Source organism: Chelonia mydas, chromosome 2 (assembly GCF_015237465.2).
Source record: "Chelonia mydas isolate rCheMyd1 chromosome 2, rCheMyd1.pri.v2, whole genome shotgun sequence".
Classification (NCBI taxonomy): Eukaryota; Metazoa; Chordata; order Testudines; family Cheloniidae; genus Chelonia; species Chelonia mydas.
Window position 1 is genome coordinate 223,746,789 of NC_057850.1, and position 20,317 is coordinate 223,767,105.

The window sequence follows — 20,317 nt, forward strand, 5'->3', positions numbered from 1 at the left end:
TACACTCTGAGAACTGGACCCTTTCTGGAAGTGGGATGTGGAGGAGTGGGATAGCTGGGCAGCTGTAGTGCTTCTCACACACACACACACACACACAGAGGTCTGAAGTTTTCTGTCTGAGGAGGGCAGATGCAAGAAGAACATCTCTGAAGAAGTGCTGGACCCCAGCATTTGAGCTTTCGTTGCAGATGTCCAGTGTTTACTCCCTCGACAGTGGCCTCTGTGCACTTTCAGGAACAATGAGGGGGAGACCCTTAGCCTTGACTCCAAACAGCCCAGTTGCATACCCTTTAGAGTGTTGAGTGCTGCTGGAGTCTCTAGTTTCTTCTTCTCCCACATGTCCCCCACCCTTGTACTTAGGAATTCCCACATGGGGGCACTGGGAGTGGGGAAGAGAGCTCCCTACACTCTCACCCTATCCTTTCAGACTCATTACAGGGCAGCCAAAGTCTGTCCCAAAATTTTCCTAATGATCTAATGGAAGAGAATGCTACTCCACTTGTTAAAATGAATGAAGGTGTTCAATATGCATGAGGAGATCATTAAGGAAAAGCTAGCTCTCTCACATAAATGTTCACCATTGTGGGACAGTGTTTCTAACATTTCATTGATTTTATTTTTCAGGATCATTCATTTATTTTGGAGGATCACCACAGGCAAGCATGAAACCTGTCATTTCCCGCCTCGGGAGTCCTATCATTACTAAGCTGTCCTTTGACTCTGTCCATTGTCAGGTAGCTGTTTGATACTAATTGTGATCACTTCATGTCCTCAGGTATTGTGTGGTGCTGCTGAATGCTGTTATAGTTGATGTGGTTGAAAAAGTGGCTGCATTTCAGTAGTGGAGCAAGTGATCATTGGGCCTGATTATTTATTCTGGCCAAGATTAATGTATGAGCTCAGGGATGGGCTAGCTGGAGGGGTAGGTGTGGGACACACAAAGTTGTTTTTTTTCCTGATACCTGGGAGCTGGCCAGTCTCCAGTCTAGTTTAGAGCAATCTCAGACCATTCTACTTTTACACTAGGGCTACTCTCCTGGAGACTGTGGACAGCCAAGAATAGCCCTACCCATTCCCTCCGGAGTTACCCTAGCACACCTCCAAAATCACAGATCGGCATAGAACCTTTCTGCCATCTCTGCCCCAACCAGGAAATCTCCATGGTGGGAGTTCCATCAATATCTGTATAAATGTCTCAGCATGTGAATCATGCTGAATGTTAATTGGGTAGTGTTCAGTCCCACACCACATATACAAAATACCCTAACATTTTAGTTGAAAATAATTTGAGGTGGATGGGTTTTGTATTTTAATCAATGTAGTGTTTGACACATTGTCAGTATGCACAGAGCACATCATAGTCAATCAACTTGCATGTCCTGGGCTCAATCTTGCAGCTATGCAGGGGAGTACAAGAGCAATTAGCAGTAGGGAGAGGAATGAGCTGGCAAGGAGGACTAGGAAGCCAGCAGTGAGAGAGAAATCAGCAGAGTTGACACTCAGGATTTAAGCTGGTAGAAAAATGGAAAAAAATTGTGTCGGAAGTTTTGGAATTTTGAAGAGTTTGAAATTGAACTTTTTTTGTTTTGTTTTGTTTTCAAAAATGATCACAACATATATATTTTTTATTTTTTGAAATGTTGAGGTTTTGTCCCCTTTTTGCCACAGAACTACAGAAAACACTGTAATAACAATAAATATTGTCCCTTTTTAGTGGGGGAAGGGAGGGTTTTACTCCCCCACCTATCCCTAACTTTTCAAAACTCTTCCAACTTTTGGGAAGTTACAGGGTCACAAAGTTACAATATTTCTTTTTTCCTTTTGCCATTGTGTAACTTTTTGAAAGTTGAAAAGTTAGAGTGGAAAAAAAGGGGGGGGTGTTGTGAACACCTCCAAAATCCTAAACATCATTCATTCTTTTGCATTCACTGGTGAAAAAGGTAAAAAAGTGAGAAAATGAAGTGTCAGAAAAGATGAAATTAAAAATATTTTTTTGTTTTGGAATTTTCTGTTTTGAAAAGTAGAGGAATGTCAACAAAAATGAATGGTTTGCAATGGGGTGTTGGGGAGAGATTCTATTGCTATCTCCCTTAGTTCCCTCACTGGAGGAATCCTACCTCAGCTGGATCTAGGGATTTTAGAGCCCGTTTATGCCAATCTAACCCTTTCACCTGTCTTAAAGGGGCTGGAGTGAGCATGAGGATCTCCCGTCTTAATTCTTACAACTTTACAGAGTGCAGTGAAGAATCAGAAGTCAAATGAAGACCATTCTCTGAGCATCTTCCCCCTGTAATGAAATAAGAGGGCCAGAATGTGGCTGTAAAGCATTGCCAGCATACTGCTCCTGCAGGAACTCCTGGAGACATTGTGTCTGAGATGGGCAGGATGTCTCTCAGAGCACAGGGGAAGAGCAGGTGCTGGTTATATCCTCTGGAAGGTTCAGCTTGAACTCCTCCTTGTGTGGGGCCAGCCTGCCGGCTGGTGCTATAATGGAAGGGGGATGCTGCTCCACCATCTTCACAAAGTTTGGTGTGACAGATGACATTAAACTCACGAAACCCTAATCCCCGTATGTATGGCAAGGCACAAGAGCCCTTCCTTCACCTGCCTTAAATTTTAAAGCCTGCTAATATTTTAAACTAAAATGCTAATCCTCCCAGACTTGCTCCTACCAGTGTTTACAAGTCATCCATCTTTAGAGCAGCTTTCCTCCAGAGAGGTAGCAAGTGACAGTATTGCACACCAACAACTTTAGGACATGGTTTAATTTACAGTAGGGAACTAAGGTTGAACAGTTAGCAGCGAACATTAATTTACAAAATTGTGGAAAGCTTGTGAAAGCCCAGCTGGTTTGGTTTCTCCTTTGTGAGACTTTGATCAGAGGCAGATTACTGTTTTGTGGGGCTCTGGGCCAGAGAAAATGGGGGCCCCTCCCCACCCCTTCCACCTGCTGTTCCCCCTGCACTCCACCAGCATTACTGCCAGGGAAATGGGGTCGGGGCGCGGGTGCTTGCCCCAGCTTCACCCAGAGTTGGGTGAGTGGCACCTGGCAGAGCAGCCCTGGAGGGGCCCTGCCTCCAGATCAGGGATTCAGCGTGAGAGTACCCTGTGACTAAAGGGCCATGGTGTAAGACTGACAAACCCACACATGGCAGGCTTTGCTGTGGGGTAGCTGAGCGAAGGTCTTGCTTATATTTTGTGCTGGTCTTTTTCTGTTAATAAATGAGACCCTCCAAAGGGGGCCCTCTGTAGTACCTGAAGACCTTCTTGGACTTATTTAGACACTGGGGGAGAGGAAATCAAGGTATCACCCATATCTCCATCTTTGACAGCAAGGGGGCACAGAGGGATGGCCTGCACCATGGCAGTCCTGTTTCCCGGAACACAGTGGGAACAAACAGCAGGCAGTTTCCTTGCTTGCTATTTCCAAACCTGCCTTTCCAGACATTGATCTGCTCAAAAAAAGTTCTCTTTCTCTTAGCTTCCTCCCAGGGCTGATTTCATACTGCTTCTCCTCCTGTCTGCTTGCATTCTGGTCCTGTCTGCTGCTGATACACATAGCTGCAACTAAATGAATGCCCCAGGCCCTGTATACTCAACCAGTCCCAGAGAAAACCTTCTTATTGTCCCTGAGTTAATTCTCGCTCAAGCCTTCCAGTGCAGCCCAGTGCCTTAGGCGGTGGCATCTATTAATTCAGCTGTTTTACGCCAGAAAGCGGCTTAATTGTTTTTTCCACTGAGGTGATGTCTACACTACAGACTTCTGCCAGCATGGTTGTGCTGGTCAGGGGTGTCATGAAAATGTGATCCCTGACAGACATAGCTATGCTGGCAAAAGCTCCTTGTATAGACACAGCTTACGTTGGCGTTTCTGCTGGCATATCTTATTTTGGTTGGGAGAACTGGAGTAAGCTCTACAGATGAAAGTTCAGTTTTGGCAGTATAAGCTGTGTCCATGTTAAGAGCACTTTGCTGGTGTGGTATCTTAGCATAGCTATACTGGCACAGTGCTCCTAGTTTAGACCTGGCCTTAGCCTGAATGGAAGACGGTTACCCCACCCATCAGCTTCAGTGAGATCAGTGATTGCCTATATATCAAAGACAGACTTGCTGGCAGCCACCAACACTCTCCAGTACAACAGTGCTATGTGGTAGTTAACCTAAAATGGTTTGAATTCTTTAGATCTGTTTGCTTACAGCCTGTAATTTAAGAATCGGTAAATTGGAGAACATTTTCTGTATAATCTTATGATCCAAGGAACACTGTGGACACTCAGCACAAAGAATGGATAAAAAACTGGAAAACAGACTGCTTAACAGCCAGTTATATTCACCAGCTGAGTATCTCTTCATTTGCATTCAGTGATTAGCAACTATCTAGGGCTTGCAGTGAATTTTCAGCTGGAGGATTCTAGCTTTTCATTATCTAAAAAAGTGGGAAAAATTATGAGAAAAAATAAGACAAATGTAGTTTCCTTGAAAATCGCATTTCTCTCCAGTTCTTGTGATCAGAATGGTTTTCAGAATGCTACTTAACAAAAAGTAATGAAACTAGGTCGGGATATATGAGCCAACAATCCTGGTATTACACTTCTGTCTAAAGGGCTAAAGAATTGTGTCTTCTGTCTTCCTGATTCCATGCCTACCACACCAGTTTTTCCAGCTGCTTCCATCCTGGTGTCCCCTCTTTTTAAGCTTTGACCCTGCACTTGCACTTCAGGAGACCAGCAGGATAATTAAAAAAAAAAAAATCCTCTCCCATAATTTTCAGCCCCTGGAAGGTTTACGGGATTGTTCCTGAAAACTGAGGATCAGATGAGGACTGAGGATGCATGTGGTATTTCATGGTTTTACATCATTCTCTGACTTTCCTTAAGCCTAGCTTAGGCTGCCTTTTTAGATATTTCGGCCATGTCTCAGGGTACAGTTTTGAAAACAAAAATTATTCTTGGTGGAGCTCCCTGATGAGAGCCCCCAGTGAGGTAAGGAAAATCATAGATAGATGTCTATAGGTTATGATGGAAATACATTTTAAATATCATAGTTACATATTTATAGTGGCTTTACCTTTTTGACACAGATTACCTTTCGGATCCTATACATTCAAAGTGTGTTTCCTGTATGCCTGCTGCATTTAGTCTTGTGCGTGTGTACACAATACAGTGGTACTGCATATGCAAAGTTAGTTTATATTATAATGGTGTAAATGTATATTGAAATTGCTGTAGGTTGGCAAGCTGTCCAACACTTTTTTAATAAACATTTATTTCAACAGATAATATTTTGGTATCAGTTGTCTCAGGATTCCCAGCTCTCTGTCTTTAAGAGAACCATCCTTGGTGAGGATTTGCAAAAACTTGGTAACATGACAGGTTTGTCCAAGAGGCAGTGGACTAAAGCAAATATTCTTATAGAAGGCAAACCTGAGGAAATGTCACTACCTTTCCAGGTAACTCTATTGGCAATTATATTTCTTTTCTGTACAAATAAGTTATTCTAATATGGCTTTTAGAATTAATTTATTAATTTAAAATAATCTTTGCTTACACTTTTATAAAGAATTCCTTTAAGCTTTTTCTATAGATGTGGAAATAAAAGAGGAATGTCAATGTTTCAGAAGTTTGTGCATTAAAATCACACATTTATGATGAAAATCAAGTAGCAGATGTGCAGTCTATTAAAAAATGGGATGAGTATTTGTGATACAGTTGAGAAAAAAACATATATCTCTGGGGTCTACTAACAGGACTGTTGTAAGCAAGACACGGGAGGTAATTGTGTCGCTCTACTCAGTATTTGTGAGGCCTCAGCTGGAGTCCTGTGTCCAATTCTGGATGCCATGCTTTCGGAAAGATGTGGACAAATTGGAGACCATCCAGAGGAGGCAAAAACATGGTGAAAGGTTGAGAAAACCTGTTTTATGAGATGAAAAAAATGGGCATGTTAAGTCTTGAGACAAGAAGACTGAGGCCAGGATTTGATAAGTCTTCAAATATGTAAAGAGCTGTTATAAAGAAGATGGTGATCAATTGTGTTCTATGTCCACTAAAGGAAGGACAAGAAGTAATGGGCTAAATATGCAGCAAGGAAGATTAAGGTTAGACATTAGGAAATACTTTCTAACTATAAGGGTAGTTAAACTCTGGAATAGGCTTCCAAGGGACATTGTGGAATCCCGATCACTGGAGGTTTTCAAGAACAGGTTGGACAAAGACCTGTCAGGAAGGTCTAGTTTTACTTGTTGCTGCCTTATCACGTGGAGCTGGGGTTGATGACTTCTCAAGGTCCCTTCCAGCCCTACATTTCTGTAATTCTATGATTATACTCAAAAATTAGCAACGAGTGATATTGGCTACTGGGAGGGTGAATGCAGGCTCCTGGACATTTCAGTCAGTAACAATCAATACTTCAGCATTGATCTCCAACCACAGGGTTTAGTTTGACTTGCAGATTATCTCATACCTGCATTTAACTAGGTGTAGAAAACAACTGATGAATCACTCACCAACTAAAATGTAAAGCATTTAGCAAAGCAATCTTCCTGTTTTGGTCTTTACATTTTGTATGCCACCGTCATAATAAAAACTGTCAAACTATGGATTACAGCCAGGGTCCTCAAACTTTCCATAAGGAGATTGCTGCAGAGATATCACAATTATTAGTTGTTGAGCAGCTTTCCTCTCATTTCAGGGCATTTGGACCACTTCACGTCCCAGTCACAATTGATAATGTGCCTGTGGCTACTATAATAAAAATAGAAAAGTAATACAGGGAAAGTGTTTGCACCAGTACCTTTATTTGATGCTAGTAGTACGTGCAAATGAGGAGGAGAGTCAGCAGCATGGGATCAGCAAGTGCTCCATAGAGCACAATTTGAGAACCTGGCTTACAGGGTGTTCTTCTATTTTAATGGAACCAGGGTCAGATCTCCAGGCTACTACAAAATTAATGTTTCATCTGTGTTCACCCATAGGATACATCCTCAGTGTTGATTCTGCAAAGTGGTCATTAGCTCCCGGATTAAAATGTAATCCTTCATGTGGCACTGTAATATGGAAAATAGATGGTTTCCCACATAGAGTTCTCTTCCATGGTGGGTGACGCAAACTGTTGACACTTTAGCAGAGTTGAGGAGTTTAATCAGCCCAACTTCTGCTGTGCAGGATGCTGTTTGAACATCATTAGAGGTTAACGATGTGCTTATTTTATCAGATCAGTACCAAGAGGACAAAAGCAATAGCATTAAGCATTCCCAAGTCAGCAATTATATATTGCACACTTCTTTAGTGTGTCAGTAATTTTCTTATATTAGAATTAATTGTCTTCACATTTATAGATTTTGCTTTTATCCTTAGACATCTCATTAATATTGTTAGAAAAAATCTGCAATAATTTCATATGCTTCTGTCCATATTGACATGGAAAGTCTTGCCTCTTTTACTTCCTGGAAAGGGGCCACTCAATGATACTATTGCTGAATAACATTAGAATCACTTCCTGCAATGAGTCTTTGAAAATGTAATGACCACCAAACGGAAAAGAGATCCTGTTTTGGAACCTACCTGATTTTGACAAATATTCTAGTAAAATCAAAGTAAATTATGGAACAGAGATATAGATAGGTCACATATAGAATACCTGACCAAACTGGCTTATATAGGATATCTCGAAACATTTTATTTATCTACTTAGTGTATCTAAAGTAGTCAGCTCTCCTAGAAGTATTGTGCCCATTCGTAAGAGTACAGTATGGTACTAGAAATCACATCACTGTGCCAGTCAAACTCTGAGCCCAACATACATTACAGAAGTATGGCCTTTAGGCATGGTGTATCAAATGTCATCATGAAATCTGCTCTACAGCACTGCCTTATGCTATCAAATCCTGAGGTAGGATCCACAGCAAACCTCCATTGGTACTTCCTGAAATTCCAGTGCTACATCAGTTTAGAAAAAATGGATTCCTCAGCTGAATACTCTCCTTTCTGGGTACGGTCAGAGATTGGTATGTTGTGATTCCCACCAATGGCGCAAAAAGCCAGGATGAGGGTTAAACACCCCCAGAGCCCTGACTCATCAACCCTGGGCACTCAGTTCCGACTACAAGAGTGGGACAAGGCAATCTCCCTTCAAGCACGTCTTGGTGGGACATAATCACACTCCATCACAAGTCCTGCATGTCTTTTAGCACAGAATTTGCCTTCTGGAAGATATAGATCTTTTGGTAGATTTGCCATGCGTTCTGGCAGATTTGCATTACTCCTTAGCATAAAGTAGCCATTAACCTGGTGGATCTGGCCATATGAAAATTCCTCCTGCATGTGGGTGGATCCTTGGGTTATATAGCACTGCCATAGTAGCTTCTACACCACTCTTAACTGTGCAGGGGTGTGGCAAGAGTGTGCCAATGCCCCAGTGATTCCTGCCAGCTGGAATGGCCCCTTGGAAACTTTGCCTTTATTTTGGATCAGGCAATTGATCTGGGGTTCTCTGAAAAGTTCTCCAAAGGCATTTCATGGCTGGATGATCGTGTGAGCATGTCTTGTTTCATAAATGTGCCAGCCACCCTCACTCCCCCCGTGATTATTTTTGTCATCAAGAAAACTGTTTAAAATATGGCTAAGAAACAAAGCTATATTTCACATCAATGAAATCCTGAATGAGAGGGCTGTAGTTAAGTGAATCAGTATAGCCCTCCAGTGACTTTCAGGTATGAAATATGCTTTTTTTTTTTTACCAGGCTAGCTGGCAGGGAGTTTGGGGCATAGTGTGTTTAAAAGTATCTTTGTATGCACACATTACACTGTATGTATTTCTTATATGGAAATGTCTTATTGACCTCAGCAGACATGATATAAATGAACTCATGTCTCAGTTAAATTGAGTTGTAAACCACCACATTTAGTTACCCTGAATAGCTCATTTAAAAAGGCACATGACTTCATGGTTCCACGAGGAAGACAGTACATTCAGGAAGTGATGATTATTATTGCTTAGGGTTGAAACAAGGTTGTTTAGGTTCCATAACGTTCTGTAAAGGTAGTTATGTCTTTGAGAGTTTAGTTGTAAGTTTCTGACTTGAATCTTACCATGCTAATCTCAACCATATGTTTCGTTGGCTAATGGTGTCCTTCAAAACTGTGATGGTTGTAGATGGTGTTTACTCTCCATACAGATACCGGGAATTGTAAAGAAATGATATTTCCTTTTGTAATGTGACCTTTCATAAGGTTATTTATTTCTTTGTCATTATAGATCATTTTACAAGCCACTGCTCTATCAGAGGATGCCATTGTTGCTATAGATGACATCAGCATAACAACGGAATGTGGTACTGCATATAAATCACTTTCCAATACCAGCCAAGAAAGCAAAGGCAAGTTAAATTAAAGCAAGCAAATTAAAAAAAAAATCTGAAGGACAAAGTACGGTGTCAAGCTAACTTTCTTTTTTATGCTTTGTTGTTCTTTCACAAAAAAATATTCTTCTAGTTAATGTCATTTTGTGGTTTTCCCTAACAAAAGAATTAAACAATGAAATAACTAACTTGATTTGAAGATATTTTTTAGCCTTTCATTGATAACAAATTCCAGAATAATTTGAATTAGATATTACAGATGTGTAAATCATAATATTCATACTTTCAGAGTAATGTTGCCTTGTTAAAGTCAGTGAGTATGAAAAAGGATGCTACAAAGTAGCTGTCAGCTGTATGGTTATACAGACACAGACGAAAGACAAGTATATAGACATTATGTATAGATCAGATCCTCAGCCAGTGTTAACTTGCATAGCTCTGATGGGTTTCAGTTCAGTTATGTCAGTTTGCACCAACCGAAGATCTGGCCCTATGTGCATGTATTATTAAATTCCTTCTATTTCCTATATTTTATATCCATGCCCCAGCTATACTCTAAAACAATCCCCTCGCATAAAAAGCCATTAAAGTGTTTGTGGGAGTGATCTGACCACTTCTTATAAGGGTGTTAGGTGGAAAATAGAGCAAGACATAGGTCTATTTGTGAGAGTGCATATTCTGTAGTGAAGCCTATCATCTTATGTCTAACATGACTTGCTATAGTTTCCATTAGAATCACAGTGATCTAAACTGTAGCTGGATGGAAAGAAAGTATGACTTTTATGACAAAACTCCATCTGCATCATAAACGTATACATCTTGGTACTTTTCAACACTGATGAATATGTTTGTTAAATAGAGTAGTGTTACAAGGTAGCATGGGCATAGACAGTCTCTAGGGAAGTTACTGACTGTAGGAGTGTAACACAGAAACCTGAATTTCTTCAATCCTTTTCTGGAAAATGTATGACATGGTGGGAATGTAGACCTTTCGGTTTTCAGATGCCTTCCCTGCTTCCCCATATATTCTACTGTATTAAGGCATTTAGGAATTAGTAGAAGAGAGTTCCTTTTCAAAAAGGGTTCTTTAAAAAAGAAAAACTCTACCCTCATATTAATCACATAGTAGTGTCATTTTTTAGAAATTTACTTTTTAAGAAGGGAGCACTTCCAGCAAAGTCCTAACCAGACTAGTTGGTCTGTTATGCTACCAAATTAATTCACAAACTGAAAAAGAAAAAGCGTGTCTTTTTTTTTTTAACCCCTGGTCTGAAATAAAGTTAGCACATTTTGGGTATCACTTACATTGAACTCTGTTCTGGACTATCTTCTAACACACACCTTGCTGACCGTGTAACACAGAACATCTGGCTTCTGGGAATTTTCTTATATAATAAACAGGAAACATGATCAGAGGCAAGGGGCGCAGTTGCTAAACTGAATCCTCTAGGCACAAAACATTAGTGCAAGATTTGCCCTTGATTGGCAGGGGTGAAAGCTATATGCTGTTGAAGTATCCATGAGAAAGATGTCCTATGCATAGAATGTTCACTCTAAAATGGTTGACTTTCAATAAGAGTTGGTCCTCTAACTCCCTTAGATGCTGTTGTGTTAATTTTTATGGAATATATGGGCCCAGTGGGTCAAAGATGTTAATATGGCCATGTCACTATACAACGCTAAACAATTAAATATGGTTCGAGCTCTTCAGTCCAGAGAAATTGGCCTGCTTAGTCTAATGGCAACAATCAATATTAAAAATCTTTAACCATTTATTAAAGATAGAGAAAAGGAAAAAGCAATTAAAGCATTTGAAATATAAAATATCAAATAAGGTGTCTATTTTAACAATATTCTTTATTCCTTTTAACTGTAGAGCTTTTACAGTCTTAGATGGTATTAACTGTCTTTTTGGGAACAAGAGAAGATAGCTGAGATGGTCTGGAGTTGGTGTTAAAGTCCAATCCCACTTCCTTGGAGACAAAACAAGATAAACATACACAAAAGAGGACAGCAAAGATAGAAAATTCAACTTCTGTCTCTTGTGACAGGAAGGAGCTTGACCAGGGTAGTCAGGATCAAGGGTCAGATCAGGGCAAACCTGAGGCTGGAATTAGAGCATAATCAGGGTCCAGGCCAGCATCAATATCAAGGGTCAGTGTCCAGTCAAGTTTCAGGATATGAGTAGGAGGCAAAGTCCAAATCAAGCTGAGGTCGAAGCCAGGAGTAACAAATGGTCATGGCAGCTATAGGAGATCCATACTGGACACTTCCTGGATATTTCCTGGAATGCCCCTTAGGTTTATATAGGGCGGGGAGCCTATCAGATGACTTCTGGTAGGAATTTCCATGGTCTGTGTCCACAGAAGGTCGTGGGCAGTGGAGCACATTCTGGTTACAGCTACCTCTGGCTGGCAGCACAGAGCCTGGCAGCTCGGCCAGCCAAGGTTCTAGACTTGTGAGGCCTTACATCTTGTGCTGACTCTTGCTTGCAACCTTGTACCAGCATTGGGCTGTTTAGGGTGTGGCTTTTTGCTGCCTCTTTGGTCATAGGCTCACCATATTGCGAAGAGACAGTATTGGCTGGCTAAGCTAGACTCCGATTAAACAGAAAGGGGAGATAGGAAAGAGAAGAAATAAGGGGGTGGGAAGGAAAATAACACATGAAAGGAAGTGGGGAGAGCATGAACCTAAGTTTCTCATTGTAGGAGTTGTTCAGGATTTAGCCAAAGCTGGTGCAGTTGGTGATATCATCTGAGTCCCTATCTCTGGCTGGTTTGGTCAGGACATCTCTCAGGATCAGGATGATGAAGGCCCAATGGTGCCATGATAGATTGCACGGTCCCAAGAGATTGTGGCGGTGGCAGCCATGACTGTGAAGCTTGCTCCTTTCAGCCCATTGATTGTCTAGCCTAGCACCATGATTCCTGCTACTCCCAAGTCTTATTTTTAACCCTTCCCCCCAAGGGGGCAATGGGCGAAATAGCCCACCCTCCTGATTATTTTGTCCACCAATTAGGCCTAATTTATGACCCACCAATTTTGGTCCATTGATTTTAGATTCCATTCTGCTTTGTTTACTGGTCACAGTCTTAACCTGGTCTTTGGGTGGTATCAACAGACCTTTTTGTTTGGACTAATTCATTCTTCCTGTCTTTAACTTCGGCTGATTTTTATAAGCAATTTTATGTAACAGGCTGAGTTGGACTTTGGTTATCTTGGACAACTTAGGGCAGGTCTATACTACAAATTTACATCAGCATAGCTGCACCAATTCAGCTGCGCTGCTGTTGTGTGTCTGAGGACGCTCGATGCCAGTGGTGGGCAACCTGCGGCACGTGGCCCGTCAGGATAATCTGCTGGCAGGCCACGAGACAGTTTGTTTATATTCACAGTCGGCAGGCACAGCCACCCTCAGTTCCCAGTGGCTGCGGTTCGCTGTTCCCAGCCAATAGGAGCTGTGGGAAGCGGTGGCCAGCACATTCCTGCGGTCCATGCAGCTTCCTGTAGCTCCCATTGGCCAGGAACAGCGAACCGCGGCCACTGGGAGCTGCGGGCGGCCGTGTCTGTGGATGGTCAATGTAAACAAACTGTCTCACAGCCCGCCAGCGGATTACCCTGACAGGCTGCAGGTTGCCACCCACTGCTCTATGCCGACGGGAGAGATCTCTCCTATCAGCTTAATGACTCCACCTCCCTGAGAGATGTTAGCTAGGTCAGTGAGAGAAGCTCTCCCATTGACATAGCACTGTCTACACAGTGGGTTAAGGTCGCTATAACTACAATGCTCAGGGTGTGGATTTTTCACACCCCGAACAATGTAGTTAAACCAAAGTAAGAATGTAGTGTAGACCAAGCCTTAGAGTATAAGCCTCTGCACATCAGTGTTTTTGAAAATTTCTGTCTTTAGATTCTAAGCTTTTCTAGACAAGTACTTTTCTTATTAGCACTGTGGTGCACCCAACACACTTAGGGATGTCATGGAAAATAATTATACACAAGTAGATGGCTGCTGTCGTCTAGAAAGGAGAATAACATTAACTGGATTTCTAGTTCACCAAAAATGGTGTGAAAAAGTCACTTTATATATGACTGATTCCATCTGCATGCAATATTATATATGTAAATGGTGAAAAGAACATCTTACCAGTTTTCATTTTTTTTTAAAGGGGAAACAAACTTTACAACCACTGAATCTTCATCCCTTTATTGTCCACGGGATTATTTACCATGTGAAGATGGAGCCTGTATTTCGTCTGACAAGTTTTGTGATTTCACACCTGACTGCTCAAATGGGAATGATGAAGCCAAATGCTGTAAGTGAAAACATATTGACTAGTAACTCATGCTGTAAGGACGTATATACATACTCATTGGGAGTCTTGTGGCCAGATTTCCGTTACTTCATGAATGGTGTTATTGAATCAAGAGTAAAAACTCCAGAGATGCAGTGCTTTCAATTTGAATCTGTATTGATGTCTCTTTGTAGTCTTTGTACAGCTGCCCTGTTAAAGTTTAAAACAAAAAAGCTGTACGCGGATTTATCAGCAGAACGGAGCTGTTTAAAAGAGTGTTTTATTTTACAACACCTATGATGTAAAGTACTAGATACAGTTTTATGCTGGGCTGAGAAAATTATTACCATGGTAGTCAGGGCCTGATTTTTCAAAGATGAGCACACACAGTTGCACTTGTCTAATTTTCACATACAAATGCTAAAATTGGATTTGTAAATCTAATATTTATGCATAGGCATGGCCATTTAGAAGCACAGCTGGGCATGTACAGATGCAGTTACTCAGTTTGCACAAGCAATCATGGTTGAATATGTCAACTTTCAAAATTAGACGCTTGCTGTTGACTTAGATACTGACCATGTTGTTATAAAAACCCATGAGCCATGATCATTATGCCAAGTTACCATGCATTTGCTGATTTTTCCAAAGGAGATACTGTCACAGATCCATAGGATCAGTGCTATGCCCTCAGCTTTGCTTGGAAGAACCTCTTCTGTGTGCCAAACTCCCAAGGGAACTCAGTCTTCCTTCAGGGTAGGCTACACAGCCTCACTGCGTTCTAAGACTGACCTTCTGGGGCTTCAGCACTTCTGCTTCACACCATGAGCTCTGTTCAGTGAGTCCAACTGAGAGAGACTCCTGGCAGAGACTAGTACACTCTTCAGGGATTAATGCACTTCACCAGATATTTGCAGAGACACTCAAATAGCATTGTCAAAACAGTCAGGTTTATTAGTCAATATAGCATATTGTATATTTATTAGGAATATAGCATAGGAAATTCCTAGGTTAGCACAAAAGATTGTAAGGTAAAGCATAGCCCAAGTCCATTCTGGTTAGCCCAGAGCCCAGCCAAGCTGTAGTGAACTCCATGTTCAGGCTCTGTCTGTCTGTCAGTTTGATCTTCTTAGTCAGTTCCCAGGTGAGAGCTCCCAACTACTTCCAGAAGCCAACTATTGTGCCCCACCTCACATCTTCCCAGTTCTTTATTCTCAAGATGGTGAATTTTGCTCAGCTTCTCTGCTGAGAGGTGGGGAAATCCATCTCCCTTTAGGTCATAGGTTGCTAGGTGTCAATGTCTGTGTGATTGGATTTGCCATTGTCTTCTTGGATTCTCCACTGACATGGGGTCAGCCTCAGCCAGGTTTTTTTAATGACCCATTCAGGCTCAGACAGATAGGCGACATTAATACCTATGTCTCTCAGCCTGCCTTGAGAGCAAACAGTCCTTCCCCCCACCACCACTGGATAGCCATAAGGCACACATAGGATTCATAAAATATTACAGAAAATTCTTGCTTCATCACAGGTACTATAAGCAATACTTAGTAAAAGATTATTGGAAAATATAGTATGATTATTTTTTGACAATTATGTAAAAGACCAGTGCAAATATAATATCAAAATTTTATTATCTAAAAAGAAGCTTGTCGTATTCTCTTACCCCATACAGTATCATGTGTTACTGAATATGATCAGAGCTACAATGTAACATTTTGCCACCATTGCTAATATGATACAAAGGTCCTACTCGTTAATTATCAGTTTTGGAGAGGGAATTTCATGGCTGCTGCTCATGAAAATGATCCTGGGACCAATGCAGCTACAACACTGCAAAGTAGTGCCAACAGACAGATGAAATGAGGACAAGTACTGTGGAATCTTCTCCATACAGTGTCTTCTTCCTCCTCCACACCCCCGCCCCAGTAACCTTTAGTCCTGCATCATCCCCACAATTCTAGTGCATGGACCTCTCTTGAATAAAGCAATTGTTTCAATTTTGAAATGGTTTGTAACAAGTTGCATTCAAAGTTTGGGGCTTCAACAGATGAATGCACTGGGCTAGAAACACACTTTCTCTCTTTAAAGAACATGTTCTCAAAGATAGAGATAAAAAGGAAGCAATCAGCCGGGGTTAATGAGAGGCATCTGCTTCCTTCCTTTAATGATGGGAGAAGGGGAAAGCAGTTGTGTTTATCACAGGACTCCAGCAAGGAGAGCAGGTGGATCCTGTTCCTTTAATGAAAGGGGATGGAGGAGAGATACCCAGGGGAAATACTTACCTGGCTGGAGTGAATACACTATTTTTCCTTATGCGTATTCGGTGTTATTTTGGATTGAATAAAATGATGAGGAGTAACTAGAAAAAGCTCATATATCTGAGACCTTTTTTGTTTCATTTGTGGAGATAAATATGCTGTAAATTACTTCCATTAAAAAAAATGGATCACTTGATGATTACCTGTTCTGTCCGTTCCCTCTGAGGCACCTGGCATTGGCCACTGTCGGAAGACAGGATACTGGGCTAGATGGACCTTTGGTTTGACCCAGTAGGGCCATTCTTATGTTCTTGTTCTTAATCACCCTGCAAATTGAAGTGTTTTCAGTAGTGAAACTCAAAGCATTGGTTTGTCACTCAGCATTTGTTCTGGAATAAACCTTGCCCTCCCACTAGATTATAGGAGGTGGATAAATGTTCGCAAAAGACCAGAAGGAGACCATTATGTTAATTTTCACTCAAAGATCTATTTGGGAGTTTGAATCTCTGGATTTCCAGGCGGTGAATATCTAGAACATTCTTACATAGATTCATAGATTCCAAGGCCAGAGGAACCTTTGTGATTGCCTACTCTGACCTCCTGCATAACACAGGCCATAGAACTTCCTTGAATTAATTCCTGTTTGAACTAGAGCATCTTTTTAAGAAAAAAAAATCCAATCTTCATTTAAAGATTTCCAGTGATGGAGAATCCACCACAACCACTGCTAAGTTGTTCAAACGGTTAATTGCCCTCAATGTTAAAAAAAAAGTACCTTATTTCTAGCCTATTTCAGCTTCCAGCCGCTGGATCTTGTTATATATTCTGCAGCTAGACTGAAAAGCCCTCCCTCTGCTATCAAATTTCTATTTCCCCATGTAGATAATTATAGACTGTGATCAAGTCAGACCTTACCCTTTGTGATAAGCTAAATAGATTGAGCTTCTGGATTTTCTCTCTATAAATCACATTTTCCAATCCTGCAGTCATTCTTGTGGCTCTTCTCTGAACCCTCTTCAATTTATTATCATCATCCAAGTTGAAGTATGAAGATCAGAACTAGACACCCTATTCCAATAACTCTCGTATCAGTGCCAAATCTAGAGGTAACATAACCTTCCTATTCCTACTCATTGTTCTCCTGTTTATGCATTGAAGGAATGCATAGGCCCTTTTGGCCACAGTGTCACATTGCAAACTTACGTTTAGCTGATTATCCACTACGTTCCCCAAGTCTTTTCCGGAGTCACTGCTTCCCAGGACAGAGTCCTCAATCTTGTAAGTACGGCCTGTATTCTTTGTTCCTAGATGTATGACTTGTGCTCAGCTTACCAAGTGATCCAGACCACTCTGTATCAGAGACCTCTCTTCATCATTATTTACCATAATTTGTTTATTTCCTATTATAGACAGTTCTACCATTTTCTTCTAATAATGGAGCAACAGCATTGTTAGGATTCCTTTTGTTCCTAATGTATTTGAACTTCTTCTTACTGTCCTTAACTCTGCTGGCCATAGATTTCTTCTTGCAGTATTTCAGTTCCCTTATCAATTTTCTACAGTTCATAGCTTCTAATTTATGCTCATTACTAGAACTTCCCCCTTTTTCCGTTTGTTTGTTTATATATCATTTACAGTTGTTTTCACATCCCACATAAACCAGGTTATTTTTAACCAGTATGGCCTCCTATCTGATTATAGGTTTTGGGAAATTTAGTAAAACCTTAAACTATTCCCAATTATTCACATTTTTCTGTTTAACTTCTGTGTCCCAGCTGATTTGACTCATGATTGTTTTCAGCTTTGTGAAATTGGCCCTTTCAGTGCACCGTGTGTGTGTATGTATGTGTATATGGCCCTTTCAGTGCACCATTTGTGTGTATGACTTTATTCTGTTTCCATCTAACAAATGTGACTGAGTCATGATTGCTGGTACCTAAGCAACCACTAATTTTAGTTCTGTGATCAATTCCTCTTTCACTGTCATGATGAGATGTAATATAGAATTTCCCCATGTTGGATGTAATACTTTTTGAGTTAGGAAATTATCCTCCATAATTTTTAGGAATTCCAAGAACTGCCTCGTCCTGGCATAAGACCTCCAGCATTCGTCCCTTAGGTTGAAGTCCCCTATAATAATGACTTTTTTTCTCTACACATTATAATAGGTAGGTGGTTGAGGACGTGGTCCAAGTTTGATTAGTTTGATTGACTATGTTTGATTGACTATGATGGGATGGATGGGTCAAACCTGAGTGGCATGGTGTCCTGCTTAACCACTTGAAATACTGGGAATGTGAAAGAAAAATCCTGTTTGTGGCTGAGTCATTTTGGAATAGAAAAAAATGCAGCCCTGCATTTGGTGGGAGGGAGGGTAGGGGAGATATTTGGCTGGACCCCTGGGAGAAAGATCTGGAGAGGAGCAGCATGGACACCTCATCTTCTCCCTTAGCAGTCTCATGCATAGACATGGCTTGAGCAAAGTGGTGGGCCCTTAGTTGCTACCCCCCTCACTGCTTGATTGGCTCATTTCTGGGCTGCACAATTGCCTCATTAACTTGTGAGAGTAGAGATGTCTTATAGTGCTGCTCCTGGTTGTGGGCTGTTTTCTTTCCCCAGTCACCCTTCCCCTGGGTTGTGTTCTGTCTTCCAGTTCCTACTGATTTCCTACTTAGCTATGCATTTTGGCAAGTGCTTTGTTAATGGTCTAGGAAGGGTTCTCCCGCACCCCCATTGTAGATGGGCAGCTAGTGGTTGTGTTTTTTGACCTTTATTAGAGCCCCTTTTCAGAAGGTTTGTCTAGGGGTGAGGTACAGCTATTGAGTTATTTGTTGCAGCTTAATTAAGGTAGAAGGAGGTCAGAGTTGCTATTACAGTCCTGGGCACTGACTAGGTGGTATCTGGCGGGACCCTTGTTTTTTCACTGCATGGTGAGGAGAAGCACTCCTTTCCTTCCTTCCTTCCTTCCTTCCTTCCTTCCTTCCTTCACATCTGGAAAGGGAAATGGGGTCTGGGCCCACTTGGTCCTGATCCTTGGATGGATTTTCACAAACTCATGGATTTATAAGGCCAGACAGGACCACTGCGATAATCTAGTCTGACCTGCATAACATAGGGCTTTCCTGAATTAATTCGTGTTTCAGGTTCAATAGTTTAACTACAGCATATCTTTCAGAAAAACATCCAGTCTTGGTTTAAAGATGTCCATTGATGGAGAATCTGCCAGAACCCTTGGTCAGTTGTTTCCATGGTTAATTTCATAGAGATCCATAGACTCTAAAGTTTAAGGCCAGAAGGGCCCATTACATCATCTAATCTGACTTCCTGCTTCTTTCCAAATATAGAACAGAAATATTTATTGAACACTTCTTCCTTTTCTGAATCACTATTAATATCTAATAATGAGTCTATATCATTGTTAGAATTTATTTTGTTTCTAATATACTTTAAAAAACTCATTATTATTATACCTAGTTCTGCCAGCCATGGACTTTTACCTGATGTCCTTCCCTTCCCTTATCCATTTTCTACACTTCATAATTTCTAATTTATTTTAGTTTTTCTCTCTTTCCCTCTTTTGCATTTGTTAAATGTCATTTTTATGTATGCATTTATTTATTTTTAATTCTAATTGCTGGCTTTGCTTCACTACTGAACCAGAATGGGCTTTTAGCCAAAGTTTTCCTCTTATTTGATTGATGAATCTTGGCTTTTTGGCCATCTAATAAACTCTTCTTAAATAGATCCTAATTTTCATTCACATTTTTCTGACTAAATTTTTCATCTCAGTCAATCTTGCTCATGTTTTTCCTCAACTTTGGGAAATTATCCATTTTGAAGCACCAAGTATATATTGCTGTCCTCTGTTTGGCCACACTGAATATTTTCAGGTCATGACTTCCTGTCTCTAGGCAACCACCAACTTCCATCCAGTGGTTAATTTGGATTTATGTATATTATGTGATCCTTGGATGTGTAAGCAGGAGAATATTGAGTAGGGCTAATACCCTAATATTAAAAATTGCAATTATTTCTCATCTGGATTTCTCTGGCTTCAACTTCCAACTGTTGTCTGCTAGATCAAAGAGCCCTCTATTGTCACATTCCATGTAAGTATTTATAGACTGTGATCAAATCACCAAATAACCTTCAATTTGATAAGATAGATAGATTGAGGTCCTTGGGGCTCTCACTGTGAGACATGCCTTCCAATGTATTAATAATCATGTCTCTTCTCTGAACCCGCTCCAATTTTTCACTCTCCTCCTTGAAATGTGGGTACCAGAAATGGACAAAGTATTCTATTAGTGGTCTCACCAATGCCAAATATAGAGGTAATACCACCACTCTACTCCTATTTGGTATTTCCCTGTTTATACATCCAAGGATTGCATAATATACAT

The 20,317-nt window shown here is 40.8% G+C and overlaps 1 protein-coding gene across 1 annotated transcript in view; it reads left to right on the plus strand.

Annotated features, from left to right (window-relative positions):
• Positions 1-20,317, plus strand: part of MALRD1 (MAM and LDL receptor class A domain containing 1) — a 478,214-nt gene that overhangs the window by 78,264 nt on the left and 379,633 nt on the right. The window contains exons 12-14 of the mRNA XM_037891563.2: positions 625-734; positions 5,276-5,449; positions 9,256-9,376. Of these exons, the coding sequence (XP_037747491.1) occupies positions 625-734; positions 5,276-5,449; positions 9,256-9,376 (405 nt within the window). The remainder of the gene's footprint in view (positions 1-624; positions 735-5,275; positions 5,450-9,255; positions 9,377-20,317) is intronic.